The 14,791-nt window shown below is 32.8% G+C and overlaps 1 protein-coding gene across 1 annotated transcript in view; it reads right to left on the reverse strand.

Moving 5' to 3' along the window:
- Window positions 1-14,791, reverse strand: part of LOC106460561 (furin-like protease 2) — a 112,277-nt gene that overhangs the window by 20,461 nt on the left and 77,025 nt on the right. Inside the window, exons 19-21 of the mRNA XM_013920278.2 lie at window positions 12,774-12,929; window positions 5,680-5,801; window positions 27-129 (exon numbers count right to left, since the gene is read on the reverse strand). Of these exons, the coding sequence (XP_013775732.1) occupies window positions 27-129; window positions 5,680-5,801; window positions 12,774-12,929 (381 nt within the window). The remainder of the gene's footprint in view (window positions 1-26; window positions 130-5,679; window positions 5,802-12,773; window positions 12,930-14,791) is intronic.

Here is a 14,791-nt window from a genome sequence, read left to right on the forward strand (position 1 = left end):
AAGAATTACACACAAACACAACTCACTGAGAGGGTGGACATGTAATGCACTCTAAGTGGCTTGGACCACTGCAATTTCCACAAGAAGAGTCACATGGTTCACAAACTTGCTCACTGTTAATATAAAAACCTGAAAAGAATAATTAAATTTCCAGTGGTAAGATCACTATTTTTTTCTTATTCCTTTAAGAAACCTAGCATGAATGATTTACACCAAGTATTTACACCAAAGACTCCTAAATAATGATATCTATTCTTGAAACAGTTTGATGTTTCATGTAAAAACACTTTATAAACTGTTTCTGAGTTAGTAGAATTCAAAATAATACATGTTTAAATGAAGAACAGACAATAATATTTTATCAAAAGTTATAGCAATACATTGAAATAAACACTGAAAATACATACACCACACTGTTAGTTCAGTTTAGGTAACCTTTATGTAAGCATCCTATGCATACTAAATAGATATTTTTGTTCATCAAGCTCAGTTAGCAAGAAGGCTGAAAGAAACACATTTATTTTTACTATTACGGTGATAATTGATAAGAATTATGATCGTACTACAAAATGATTGTTTTCTGAGAAATTAACCTCTGCAAACATGGACATATGGGGTAACGATTGTCAGTAGTATGTGATGAAATCAGGACTCGCATGATGATCTATCATATAGATGACATGAGAGGATCTTAAAGATAAAAGAAGCTTAGAACTTGGAATACAATTTTTAATATTTATAAGGTGTACACTTGATGGATCATTACTATATTTTGCAAGATTTCGTCAAGCAAAAAGAATGAATCCAGAACTAAAATGAATATCTGAATAGTATGCAAGTTGTAACATGAAGACATAAACTGAGTTAGCTTTATCAGTATCCACCTTAAGCAAGTTGATAAATGTCACAGCTGGTTCCAGAATTGTGGCACACTTCTATTGTTAAATCATGGAATAAGGTTCAATGTCTGAGTAAGTTACTTTAAAATTTAAATAATAATAATAATATAATGCTAAATATTCTTAACATGATAATTCAATATAATTTGAATAAAATGAGAAAAATGTTGTTTATAGAAAGGTGCTTAATTATAACAGAATCATTTTTGTAAAGTATACTGTCTTTTGTTTCTCCATGAACTGCTTCTGTGAATTCTTTCCTCTCATGTAGATATCTTCAAATGGACTGAATAACTTGGTAATCGTAATACATACTATCTTTGACTACAACCTACTTACATTGCAAGTAGGTATGCAACTCTTGTGAAAGTTCTTTACAAAAATTAAACAAGTATATGAAATTTTTTTAAATTTGAGATTAAAGGTCCTATACGTATGTAGTTCTTGAAAAATAATATATAATTTTGATCTTTTTAATGCAATGTTTTTCTCATGCTATTTTTCTTTTCGCATATTGCTTTTAATCTTAAAATGAAAATTACTTTGCATGTTGGATAGTACTTTTGTGCATCAGAAATTTTCTAAATTTTGCATGTGAAATCCGTACAATTTCCATATAGTTGTCAAACATTTCTTGAGAAAAAAACTTAAAATTTTATCTGTTATTTTCACTAACGAATATCTGTACAGATTCAGTTGATTTGACCAATCTCGTAACCACAATAAAAAATTAGGAAATAAATATACATCATGCCTTTTTAATTCTAGAATTACTACAAATTATAGCATGAAACATAAATATTTAGATTAAAGAGCTTAAATCTCATATCATTATACATTTATATATATTTATTATTTTTATTATATTCACCTTTCAGTCATGCCTGGCTAACAATAAGAAGTTACAATGACACAGCACACGTGCACTCATGTTACCATATCCGATAATATAAAAGTGACCTTCAGTCTTTACAAAGTGACCTGTCTTGGCTGTGTTTTGTGGACTAGTATTTTGTAAAATACAGTCACATTTCAATTATTATACATTATATATGTATATACATGATTACTATTTACAAATAAGTTGAAGAACTTATTTTTCTTAAAACATAGAACAGTAAATAAAGAAATAAATCAAACAATTATTTCTTCTAGTTCTGACCTTTATACTCGGTTGCTGCTTGTCATAGCTTGCTAAGCCTTAAGATATCTTGCACGTGGAGGATGTGAAACAAAATAAATTTTTTTATGTTGTATATATATATATTTGAAATAACCAAAAAATCATAAATTACTATATTGATACCATAGAATACCACTATAATTTATCAAACTTAGTAACTAAGCTGTATTTCAGACTAAAAAATATGAAATTTCGAGCAGTCTAAAGACTCAACTTACCAACTTGAAGTCTTATATCAAAATAACATGTTGGCATCACAATATCTGAAAATAACTGAGACAGCCACTAGGTGGACATTCTGAGCTTTTGATTGGTTATTCACATGTCATACACAGAAGTATGTATATATAAGGGATCATTTCCAAAAATGAAATGAGGTGAGCAGGGCCACTGCATTTGATTCAGTATATGAGCAATATCCCAACAAATAGAAAAGACTCGAGGTTCTTATTTTATATTCTAGCTTGTCAATATCGGTAATTTGAGTTCCTAATTCATACAGAACTATAGAATTTGTATTTGGACATTATAAACATCTAATTTGAACCACTGCTGCATTCAACATACCATGTGACACACAAAAATCGATGTTTAGGCTTGTTTTTTAATGCTTACTTTTAAATTAAGAAATTAAATAATGTATAATACTAAAATTTGAATTATAATATATAGTTTGATACCAAACTTAATGACATAAATTCATAAAATAGTAGTTCAATAAAATTCTGAATGTGAGTCAACAAACGCAATGACATGACCTGTGACCCGTGTGGAAAGGGTTAATAGCATATGAGACTATCCCATCTCAGTAAAAATATGTTTTTTGCACATACAAATACCTACGTGTTTTTCAAATGTTTAGCCAGTAATCAAAGTAAGGTATTCACTTCCACAAATACTTTATTTCAGAATGAGATAAGAATAATTCTTTCCACCAAAACAATCAACAGTTGTCAATATAAGTATAATCACCAAAAGAAGTTGTTTATTTCATAATAAGATGGTCAGAATTATTTAACAGAACAGTCTCCTGTTGTCAGGTAACTAATGTATAGACATACTTACTTTCATTTCAAAGGAAGTAGAAATCTTATCAACTCAACAACCTTCAAATAATAATATTCTTGAAAGACGTTGTTAATGGACTGCATTTGTCTAGGAAGTTTTATGTATGTTTTGAGCTACTACCACAGATCTTCATCACGTCTAGATGCAGTTCATTAACAATGCCTTTCAAGTACACTCTGTCTAAACGTTTCCTCAAGCAAGAAACTACAATATTAATTCTTTAATTGTGAAATCAAAATATTTTATTTGGTAATAATGTCAAAAGCATTCACACCACATGGATTTTTAATTTAACAGGAAACTTACATGTATATCATCAAGGCATACTTCATGTATTAACAGAATTAATATAATGCTTCTTACTAAGACAATGTGTAGCCAAACATAGGCTAGAAAGTCAAATATCACAATTGTAGTTTATCAAAAATGTCGTGGAAAAAATCAAACAAGTCCTACATTCAGATTAAAATTTGTTAAATACTTACTGTTACAAGTATCTCAAAGTGTGAATGTTAAGAATTTTTAGAGAGTTACATTCACAATTTAATTAAACTACTTTATTTCCAATGTATACAAATAAACTTGGCAACAAAACATAGTTAATAAATCGAATTTGAATATCATATACGTTTTGAGCTCTAAATTTCATAAGGAAATATTTTAAAAAGCCCTCAATCTCTCCTAATATCAGAATTGTGACATTTCTTCTCTAGGTCTTCTTCCTTCTCTTAATTTATTTACCAACCTTCTCCAAAGTATGAAATTTATCATAAATTATTCATTATACTATAGATATTACTAAGGCAAAGTCTAATTTATATAGCCTTCAATCTTATTTGCTTATGGAATCATAAACTAGAAAATCAGACCCACTTGCGATGCCCACCTGTTATATCTCTCTTTCAAAAATTGACAATAATTTTTCTAATGTTTTATACTATATAATTTATAACCAATAGAAAGACCAAGTCTTAATCTAACAAATGATGTATAATGCTACCTTGCTTTTAGTACAAACTATTGGCTATTTTGTCTTCAGTTTGAAAGTGTACTTCATGGTGTTCAGATTGAGCAGCAAATGGAATTAATTTAAACCCCCTCTTGTCTTAGTTAGAAAGCCAGTTATATTAGATATAAGACATTATTTGCTTTATTCATGTTATTGTTCTGTGTTCTCAGGTGTATTAATTAAGTAAATAAAAATTATTTAGTGTACTACTACTATCATTATAAAAAACGTAGGTACAAATGCCTTCAGAAATCAACAGCACAAAATAAAAAGGTCAAAAATAAGTACAATATTTTTGTTTATCATGTATATTCTTTATTTATTGCTATAAAAGTAACTAAAATGTAAAAATTAGAAACTTATTAGGTTATATAAGGTTAGATTAGGTATGCTCACAAGCAGCTCATGCATTACATCAATCAATACGGTAACATGAGCTACGCATTCACTGAGAGATATTTGATTTGTGTGGCAAAATTTTGGTAATACAAGTTCAAAGGGCAACAACAAAATAAAATTAAGTATAAACAGATGCAGACTGTTACAAGCTTTAAGCTATTTGGGATAAACAATTGTTGTTTTCTATTATGATCTTTAATTAATCATTCTAGAAATAAAAAAAGGGTAATTTATATTTATTTCTAATGTTTTATGGTGGTTACAAGGTGACTCAAATCGAACAAGTCTGTATAGAGTTGGGTTAAGGAAAATAACAGTTAAAATATAAAGTTTTACTGGAAGAAATGTTTCATATTTGTTTAGGAAGTTTTAGAGGTTATGCAAATGAAATCTGAAAATTTTCAAATGAAGAAAAGTATATTTAATCTTAGCATGAAAATCACTTTGCACTTGAAGCAGTCAACACTCTGACTCCATGTACTCGCTGATAAATCTTTAGTAAAAATACTTACATAACTTTTGATTTTTTTCTATACAAAAGACTTGCAATGTTTATGGAAAGCCTGCCATGTTTTGTGAAGAGACAAAACATATTGAAAGTTATAGTATAAACATTATAATGGTTACAAGGTGTCACATCAACTGACCCCATATGGAAAAATTTAATAACAAGAAGTAATAGTTAAAAGGTTAGCACAGCACTTACCAACTATCATGATTATTCAGCAAAATATTTCCTATCAGAGCAATCTCAGTCTATAAGATCAGCACAGTAATTAGAAAATAGGAAAAAGTGTTTAGAAAGGTCAGCATAGTACTTACTATCTTAGTGATTCATCAGAATATTTCCTAACAGAGCATTCTCAGTTCTATATGATCAGAAAAAATACTTACTAACAGGTATAACTATTTAAAAAGGTCAGCATAGTACTTACCAACTATCTTAGTTATTCAGCAAAATACTTCCTATTAGAACAATTTCGATTCTAAAGAACCATCAAGGCACTTATCAACTTGGCAATCTCTATTTCATGGGTAGAATGTCAATTAATACTACTGTCAACATGGTAATTATCATAAGAAAAGCAATAGTCCGTTAATACTATGAATGTAATACTTACCCTTAGAACAAGTAAGATTTAAAGATGACCTCACACACATTTTTGCATCTGTTAATTTCCATCCAGGTTCGCAAGTTCTACACACATTTTCATCATCACAAATACTACAGTGTAGACCACACCTGTGGAAAGGAGAATATCTTTTACCTTTGCATCAGCTGAATGACAAAAGTAAAACACAGCTATTAAAGCAGTGCTGCATCTTTATGCATGGAGAAACTAAACAATGTTTTAAAATCTTTGAAATTACATAGAAACAGAAGAGTCAGAATTGCTTTAGTTTTTCTTCTTTTGTTTGGTTAAGTCCTTAAAAAATCTTTTAATAATGATCATTATAACAACTATAATTTACATGCTTAGTTGTGTATGTATTTTTTAACAGATTAAAACCATATTTTCTGTATTATACCTCACACTACTTTCTTTCTTTTCATAGCAACAAAATATTCTGATTACAATGCACCAGTTGTTTTTTTATCATAGTTTCTGATTTTATATTGTGTTCTTTCTTGTTCAAAATGTTATTTTTTAAATATTTTGACACATAACTTGAATACTGTGATATGTTATAATGCTAAAAGTACTTTATAAAAATACTCAAAAATTTTCAACAGTCAGTAAAAATACTATAAAGCATAGAACACAAAAGATTTTTTTTTCACTTGCAAGATTAGATGATTTAAATATTTATATTATTTTTTAATTAAACTGATAATATTAGAGCATAAAGCATGGATAGAATTATTAAACCACAATTTCAAAAAATAATTTTTTTTTCAAAAATGGCTATTTTAGTTGTTTTTGTATCTTTGAATACACAAATGAAATTATTATGTGAATAGACAAATTGTGTGGTGTGATGCACATTTCACTCTTGAGAATTGACAGCAAGATTTGACAAAATAATTCCTATTCCCCATTAGATTAAATCTGTCTTTGTAGGTTCCACATAAATAAAATGTCTTTTCTGAAAAATATATATGTCCTTATTCTGAAATTATACCTTCTCATACATAAAATGTTTTTAAAAATGTTACTTGATATCTTCAAAATCACAAAAATTTACAGATATAGTGTTTTTGTATAATATTTTGCAATAAGTAAAATAAATATATTTCTGGTAATAAATGGGATATAAATGATGTGAAAAATTACTCTCACAGTTTATTGTATTTTGTAGAATAAAGACAGCAAACTATGTAATATTTTAACTAATCATTAAGTAAACAAAGTACAGATTTGTATAATGACTGTAAAAGCTAATATTAAGCACTATTAAAAGGTAAGTTTATTTATTCAAGTGAATGTAAGTACATATTCAGATTTTTAGTTTTGGAAAAATCTGTTTGTTCAACACAAAGCTGTACAATAAGCTATTTGTGTTATGCTCACAGTGAGGATTGAACCCCACATTTTTGTGTTATAAGCTACCAAGGTTAATGCTGAGCCACTGAAGGACATTTGAAAATAATAAACAACAATTAATCATTTAACTGTGAAGCAGGACTGCATAAATGTTGCACACACATGTATGATGTATGCATAAATATTTAGCCAATAATCAATGATTTTACTCAAAAACGAAACATTATTTCTAAATAAAAAAACTTAGAACTAGAACAAACAACAGGCCTTGCCAAATAGTGCTACCTACTCCTATTTTACAGAAAAAAAAATTCAAATATGATAAAAGGCAATTGCTCCTTGGTGAAAACAACATTTTTTAGTTATATATTGCTATATTCCTCTTTTTTTTTCAAGAGAGGATGAAATTTATTGTATTTCATATTAGCTTAGCACATTAAAAGCTAAAATGAGTAAAAAAAAAACAACAACAACAACAATTTTATAGCATTGTGACATTATTTTTATTGGTTCTTCTACTGTTCTCTAGTAGGAAAACCACAGACTCGGTTTTTAAAGATCCAAGATCTCTATAAAAGTCATTATTTATTAATGTATGTTTGTGGATTATATGACACCTATTTCAAACACTAAATTAACATTAAGCTATTTTGATTTAACATGAAGCAAGATGTACGGCCTCACCATAAGAAATTAGCAATTAGTAAAGAGCCACCCATTTCAACATAATAATGTTTGTGCAAGAGTTGTAAGTGGTTATGCTCACATAATATCTGTCACATGGTTTCTCAGAGACAAGGAAAATGGCCTCAAAAGACCAGCATCAATTCCCATTCCTGCAAGTGTACATGACACTTCAGATGTTTTAGATTACTAGAACTGAGTATGCTGATGGAACATGCAACCCTGCTGATTTTGATAATAATTTCTAAGTTAACATTTTCTTAAATTGAAAATGTATTTCAAATAATACTGACCTCCCCTCACACTTACAGCTATTATTTGACTGCCAGGGTTTCTTTCTTTGCCCATCTAAGCATTGGTCTGATTTTTTTTCTCGCTTGCTCCAGTCTTTTATTCCCCACTTAATTGCCCTTAGCAATATTTATCTCATGACAATCTCTACCTACATCAATATGCCCTCTATCTTGGTACTGTATACGTGCACCTCATTCTGATAATGGTATCACTTTTTCTCGACGAAGAATCACTAATGGATTTCCTAGTACTATGATCGTTCGGAGATACTTTGAATATACCCCATGTTACCTAGTTGAATTTCATAGTTGAAAATATGATTAGCAAGCAGTTTTATGGTATGAATTCCTGGAATATTATTTCTGCACAGAGGCAAATCAGGTCTCTCCTATCCTACCTCTAATATCTAGCATCACACAACAATTGGGTTGAGACTGTCAGTGATCTTATTTGTTGTGAGATGGAGACATATATTCAGATCTGTGGTGTTCCTCCAAGGGGCTCTGAGGCTACAATTGAGAGCAATCCTCAACATTCTGAAGAGAATTTAGATTCAGTTTTTCCTGCACCTTCTTTTAGTCTGTGGGCTTTTCAGTCTCCCCATGGAGCAGTGATGAATTTATGGTCTTGCAATGTTGGAATCCAGGGTTTGATCCCCTATAGCGGATATAACAGACAGTCCAATATTGCTTTGCTCTAACAAAACAAACTTTCCTGACCAAGTGTTGTTTTAATCAATGATAATCAACAGTCCTTAAATGATATATAAGAACAAACAGGAGGCCATTTTGGGATAAGCTGCCTTTGATGTGTTTTCTTCAGTTGGTTCATCAAGAGTGAGATGTTTTGGGTCTTTCTCCAGTTGCTTTTGAGCCTGAATCTTACTTGATGGGTGAAAGGTCTGGGAGCAAGATTTTAGTTTTCTTTCCATACATGGACATTGTAGTTCATGCTGGGAGATTTATTTCTCAGTTATGTGAAGGGACAGTTATGGCTTATCCAACATGTCAGAACTTTGTGATTTGGCCTACCACCGCCAAGTGGAAGATCTTCCGACTCTCAAATACTACATCTGCTCCTCGTATTTTGGGGTTCTAAAGCATAGATTGTAGTTAAGCTGAACAGACTTGGAGCAAATTAGGTCCTTGAGTCAGGATTAGTCATTCAGTTCACACCTTCACCACTATCCATCCAACCTGTAGGGGTATCTGTCTCCTGCAGATCCTTGGAATTTGGAACTTAGTTCTAGAACTGTCAGAGTTTGGTTGGTCTGCAGGTAGCAAGAAAGTCATGATAGTTCTTCCAAGGTTTTATTCCCATCAGTTGTTGGGCCTAAGAAGACAGGAGACTGGTGTCCAGTCGTCGATCTTTCTCGTCTATATCAATGCCTGTATTCTCCAAGGTTCACAAGTTACTCATTCCTCAATCTGAGTTGACAATTTTTCCTGAGATTGTGGATGTCCAAGTTTGTTGTAGTCAGCTCCTATTTGCACATTGCCACAGTGGTGGCATCTCACCACTATCAGTATTTTTGGTTCACAAGGGTCAGGTACTGCAGTTCCAGGTTTTTACCTTCAGACTCTCATCAGTTTCACATTGGTTCTGCCATATCATACAAGTTTTTTCTTGTCACCTCCATTCCATCGCACTGTGCACACACCATTCCATAGTCAACTGGTTACTGCTGGCACCATCTCGTCAACTTTCAGAATACTACATCCTGATTCTACTTTCAGAAAAACCAAGGCAGGCTTCATTCTCAGGGCTGAGACATCTATTGCTCAAATTCAATGTCACAAATCTGGGTTATTTTTTATTTTTCATCTCATCTCTCAGTCGGACTCAGCTGACCCCCATCTGGCTCCACACTATGGAACAGGAAGCCTGACTCTTATCACCTCTCCTTCTCTAACTGCATGGATGGTTCTTTTTCTTCTGGGAATGTGAGTATTATTCGATTCCCTCAAGTCTTTGGGACGAGAGCACAGAGATCCTTTTAATGGTCTTTATGGAATCAAGGGGTCATAAACATCGATTCACTGGATTCCCCAGTTTCCTTAGTCGAGATCATTCTTCAATATCGAGGGGTTGTTGAGTTGGAACACTACTAAGATATGGGTTCCTCTACCTCCACGTCACATCCAAAGTGCCACCTCTTCATGAATGCATTGCTTCAGGGATAGGTGCATATACCAACAATAAGGGATTCCAGGGTCTATGCATGGGCAATGAGGCTTTCCTACACAATGTTTTAGTCCTTCTTGCTCTTCAAAAGGCAATGCTTACTAAGGAGACATATATCAGGCTTCACTCTTACAATTCCATGGTGGTGTCTTGTGTTTCTCATTGAGAAGGAACTTGGTCCAGGGCTCCTTGTTTTCGAATCTTGGACCTCCTTTCTCAGGACCACTCCTATGATATCACGCTACTAGCTTGCCATGTTTCATAGGTGATGCCTGTGGTAGCAGATCAATTGTCTCAACCCAAACAGACTCTCCAGCAAAATAGATGCTTCATTGCAAGGTTTTGTTGGATTGACTCTCATCTTGCAACTCTGATTGGTGGGTTGGCCTCTCATTGGAACACCAAACTACTGGAAATATATTGTCCAGTACCTTACCTTCGGGTTTTGGCAATGGATGCATTCAGTCAGGACAGGATGGGATTACAACTCTAGGCTTTCCCTCCAATTCATATGTTACCCAGAGTACTAAATATGATTTGTTCCAACCCATTGTTGGATCCTGTTGATAGCACCAGATGGGAAGCTACACCCTGGTTTATACTTCTGCAGTACCATCTGGATTGTCTACCTCTTCCACTTCTTCTTAGGCCATCTCTGCATTGTTTCCAGAGAACTGTTTCTCAGGATACCCCAATATGCATTACCCCCCAGATTCTACTAGTGGAGCTAGGAAATCCTTACCACACCCAGTTTTCAGTCACTGAGGTGGTGGACAGAAGCTTTTCTTCCAGAGTGTTAGAGTGAATTCCTCCACTCTTGGAGACTAGGGCAAAGTTGGAGCCCCCCCCCCCTTACCTGGGTCCCTGGATATTTTTTCTCAGATGTTGATAGGAGAGGCACCAGCCTACACAGGAGCCTACTCATAATACTGGTTCAAATTTGAAGCTCCGCTATCAGGTTGGGTTGAGCTTGGTCCATCTTTTTTATCAATATTGGTTCAGTGCATTGTTCATGGAAGAGGGCCCATTGTCTCCTCGTAATTCCAATCACAGAGTGGTCCCATCCTGGGTCCTTGGTTGAGCACAGTTTGTTCCCCATAATCCTGGGGACAAGTGGAATTTACCTTCAAGTTGAGTAAGACATATAAGATTCCACCATTCTGAGCCTGGGGGGTTGCTTTTTGTACTTTTCAGGTTGAGGAGAAGGTTTGTCCAACTCGATGTTGCTTACCTTGTCATCATGATTCCTGTGGCTCAGAATGCATCACTCTATGGCTACAGGTTGGGATCCACTTGTACATATATACATATACATATTATGGTCCAATTGCCTTAGCCACCAATGTGGGACATAGAGGCCATGGCCCTATAATTCCAACCCCTGCTATCTTTAAAATTACACCCACAGTACATGAATTAAGTTCTGGGTGAAGAGCATACCTATTCTGGATGTAGTGTGGTTCCCCCACTAGGGTGTCAAGCTTCTATTGACAAATCCATGATCTATGGCTTTCTGTATGGATAATGGCCTCACCAGCCCCTCCACCTTCTCAATACGGAATTCTAGCTGTCAGTGAGAGGAGGTAAGTGTGTTTTGGAAGTTAAAAATTTCTTAAATCAAAAATGTATTTCCAATAATACTTACCTCCTCTCCCACCTTTCTTCCCCTCGAAGAGCCAGTGTTAAAGACTGGGATTGAGTCAGTCTCAAAAAGTGGTATCATTATCTGAATGAGATGCTTATATACAGTACCAGGATAGAGGGCACATTGATGCAGGTGGAGTGTCAAGAGACAAATATCGTCAAGGGCAAATAAGTGGGGTATAAAAGACTGGAGCAAGTGAGAAAAAAAATCAGACCAATGCTTAGATGGGCAAAGGAAAAAACCCTGGCAGTGAAGTAATAGCTGTAAGTGTGAGAGGAGGTGTGTTTTGGAAGTCATATTTCTGTCAAGATCATTGTAGTATTAAGACAATGTTTATTTTGTATATGTTCTATTAAACATATTGGGCAAACTTAAATTCTAAAGATCCAGTTGCACTTACTTTATTCACCTTTATACTACTTGGTGCTTTTGAAGTTAATATAAATAATATGAAAAAAATAGAACAATTAAACTGAAATAACTGCTTCAAAACTGTTTTATCAAAATATATTTTAAATAATAAATTTTTAATAAAGAACTTAATACAAAACAAATTATTTTAATATTATGTTGGTGCTACTATAGCGCCATATGTCGCCTACCCAGGTCTATCAAACATGTATAAAAATGTATCAAATTAAGTGTTTATCGCTAAAATAAATGTGTGATATCCATGAGGGATGGATAATGCAGCGGTAGACCTCACGCTATAGGCGACATATGGCGGTAGACCTCATGCTATAGTAGCACCATTATGTTTTTGTATTTAAACCTATTTTATAGAAACAATTCCACTAAAATGAAAAGGTGTTAATGACTTGCACTTCTTCTGTATCATGAATATACTTAATAAGTGATATAGTATGCATAAACTTTAAAAGAAAAAAGCTTAAATAGATATCATATATGTGTACTCCAATACCTGAAACACTGGCGTAACTGTTGATGTGAATAGTATCCTGAGAGGCAATCTTTTACACATTGGCTATTGTAGAGATTATATCCTAACTGGCATGATTGACAGTCATTTTTGGATGATCCTGAACAAATCTCACAATTGTCAAAACAATTCACACAACTGTAAATAAAGGATTGAATTAACTATGTAAATATCAATCTATGATATAAAATATAGAATAAAACTACAATTAAATTGACAAGCAATAAGTATGATAATAATACATCTACAGCAATATTAATGTGGTTTCCACCACAAAAAACAATATGTAAAGTTCAAACCAGCATTTAAATGTGAGACTGTGTATGTGTTAAAATCTGAGTAAAAATTAAGAAATACAGTTAAAACTGAACAAAAACAATAATATAATTGAGTGAATAGAAAAAAATTACTTAGAACAAGTTCAAAGTCAAATAAAATTTAAAAAAAGAAACAAAATAAAGAAAGGAAATATACTAAGCTTTGTATGATTGAAATATAACAATACATAATATTACTTCATAGTTTAAAGCAACCAACAACTGTACTAAGAGCTAAGATTAGACTCAACATCAATGGTTTGATTTCAGTATACATGCACTTTTCATCCCCTTTACTTATCCACTGACTATGAACTTAGTTAGAGAAGCCAACCCAACAATGTAAGTGGTACCTTTAGAAATTACATATACTGTCAGGGTGCACACATGGAAATAATAGCAAGGTTGAATTTACCTGAAATTCTATAATGACAATGGATGCAGAGATTTGTTTGTTTCAGTTATTTAACTAAAAGTTACACAAAGGATATATTCATTAGTCACCCCTAATTTTTAACTAATTGATTAGAGGGAAAGCAGCTAGTCAACAGCATTTACCAACAACTCTTGGGCTGCTGTAATTAAATAATGGTATAAGACCATCACTCTTACAATGCATCCAAAGTCCCAAAAGGTGGAACAACATTTTTCAGGCACAAGACATAAACCATAGACCTTCAAATTCACAATCATCTGGCATGCTAGCCACTAGCCCATGTATAGATATAAATATGTATCAGAATAAATACCATTTAGGAATATACGAACAGAAAGAAGGAATAAAAAATGGACAATTTCATTCTTAGACCACCAGTCAGAGCAATTTTCAAAGTATATAATGAAAGTATAATATTTTTAAAGCTAAACCACCATATAATGCGTGAGGAAAGTCCAGAAATACCTAAAACAATTGCTTATTAGCACAGATTTAGTATAAAATTTAGTTGGTAGTAATTACAGAGAATGAAATACCATAGAAAACTAGAGTACTATTAGTTAACCAAATAAAGTAATGAAAAATGTTTGGATGCTGATACAAGTAAATGAATTGGACAGCTGAATTATGCCATGAAGAAACTCAGGGCAAAGGGACACATGCTTAATTTGAAAATACATTCCAAGCCTGTATTATTACATTAAAAAAAAGAGAGAGAAAAATCAGCAATTCATTTTACCAGCGGGAAGCAGAAGCCATTAAATTGACAGATTGATGGAGTCTAGGGTGTACTATCAAAATATCAAGAATATCTCACACCACATTCAGGGAGGAGTTCAGAGTTATGGTGATAATCAAATAAAAACACTAAACTTGAACCTTACAGGGTGGAGATGTATGGAAGAAAATGCATACAAGGTGGAGGTCAAGCAGCCAGAATTCTAGGCACATCAGAGATACAGACCAAACTCTAAGAAAATTGAGAATGAAAATACATGAGTTGACAATATGTTCCAATGCTGAGGCAATGCCTTATTGGTAGGTGAGAAATAGCCAATCAACATCTGGGAACAGTAGTTACAATTATGGTTCCTTTTAGAACAACGTTAACAACCAATCAAAAGCCAAGAAACACATGCTGTGGTTTTGGTTCTGCTAGAACAATGCCAACATCATATTAATTAATTATAAAAAGCCATGGTTTAAAAGGAGAGAAAAAATAGAGAAGTTTGTTTGTTTGTAGTTAT

Source organism: Limulus polyphemus, unplaced genomic scaffold, assembly GCF_000517525.1.
Source record: "Limulus polyphemus unplaced genomic scaffold, Limulus_polyphemus-2.1.2 Scaffold795, whole genome shotgun sequence".
Classification (NCBI taxonomy): Eukaryota; Metazoa; Arthropoda; class Merostomata; order Xiphosura; family Limulidae; genus Limulus; species Limulus polyphemus.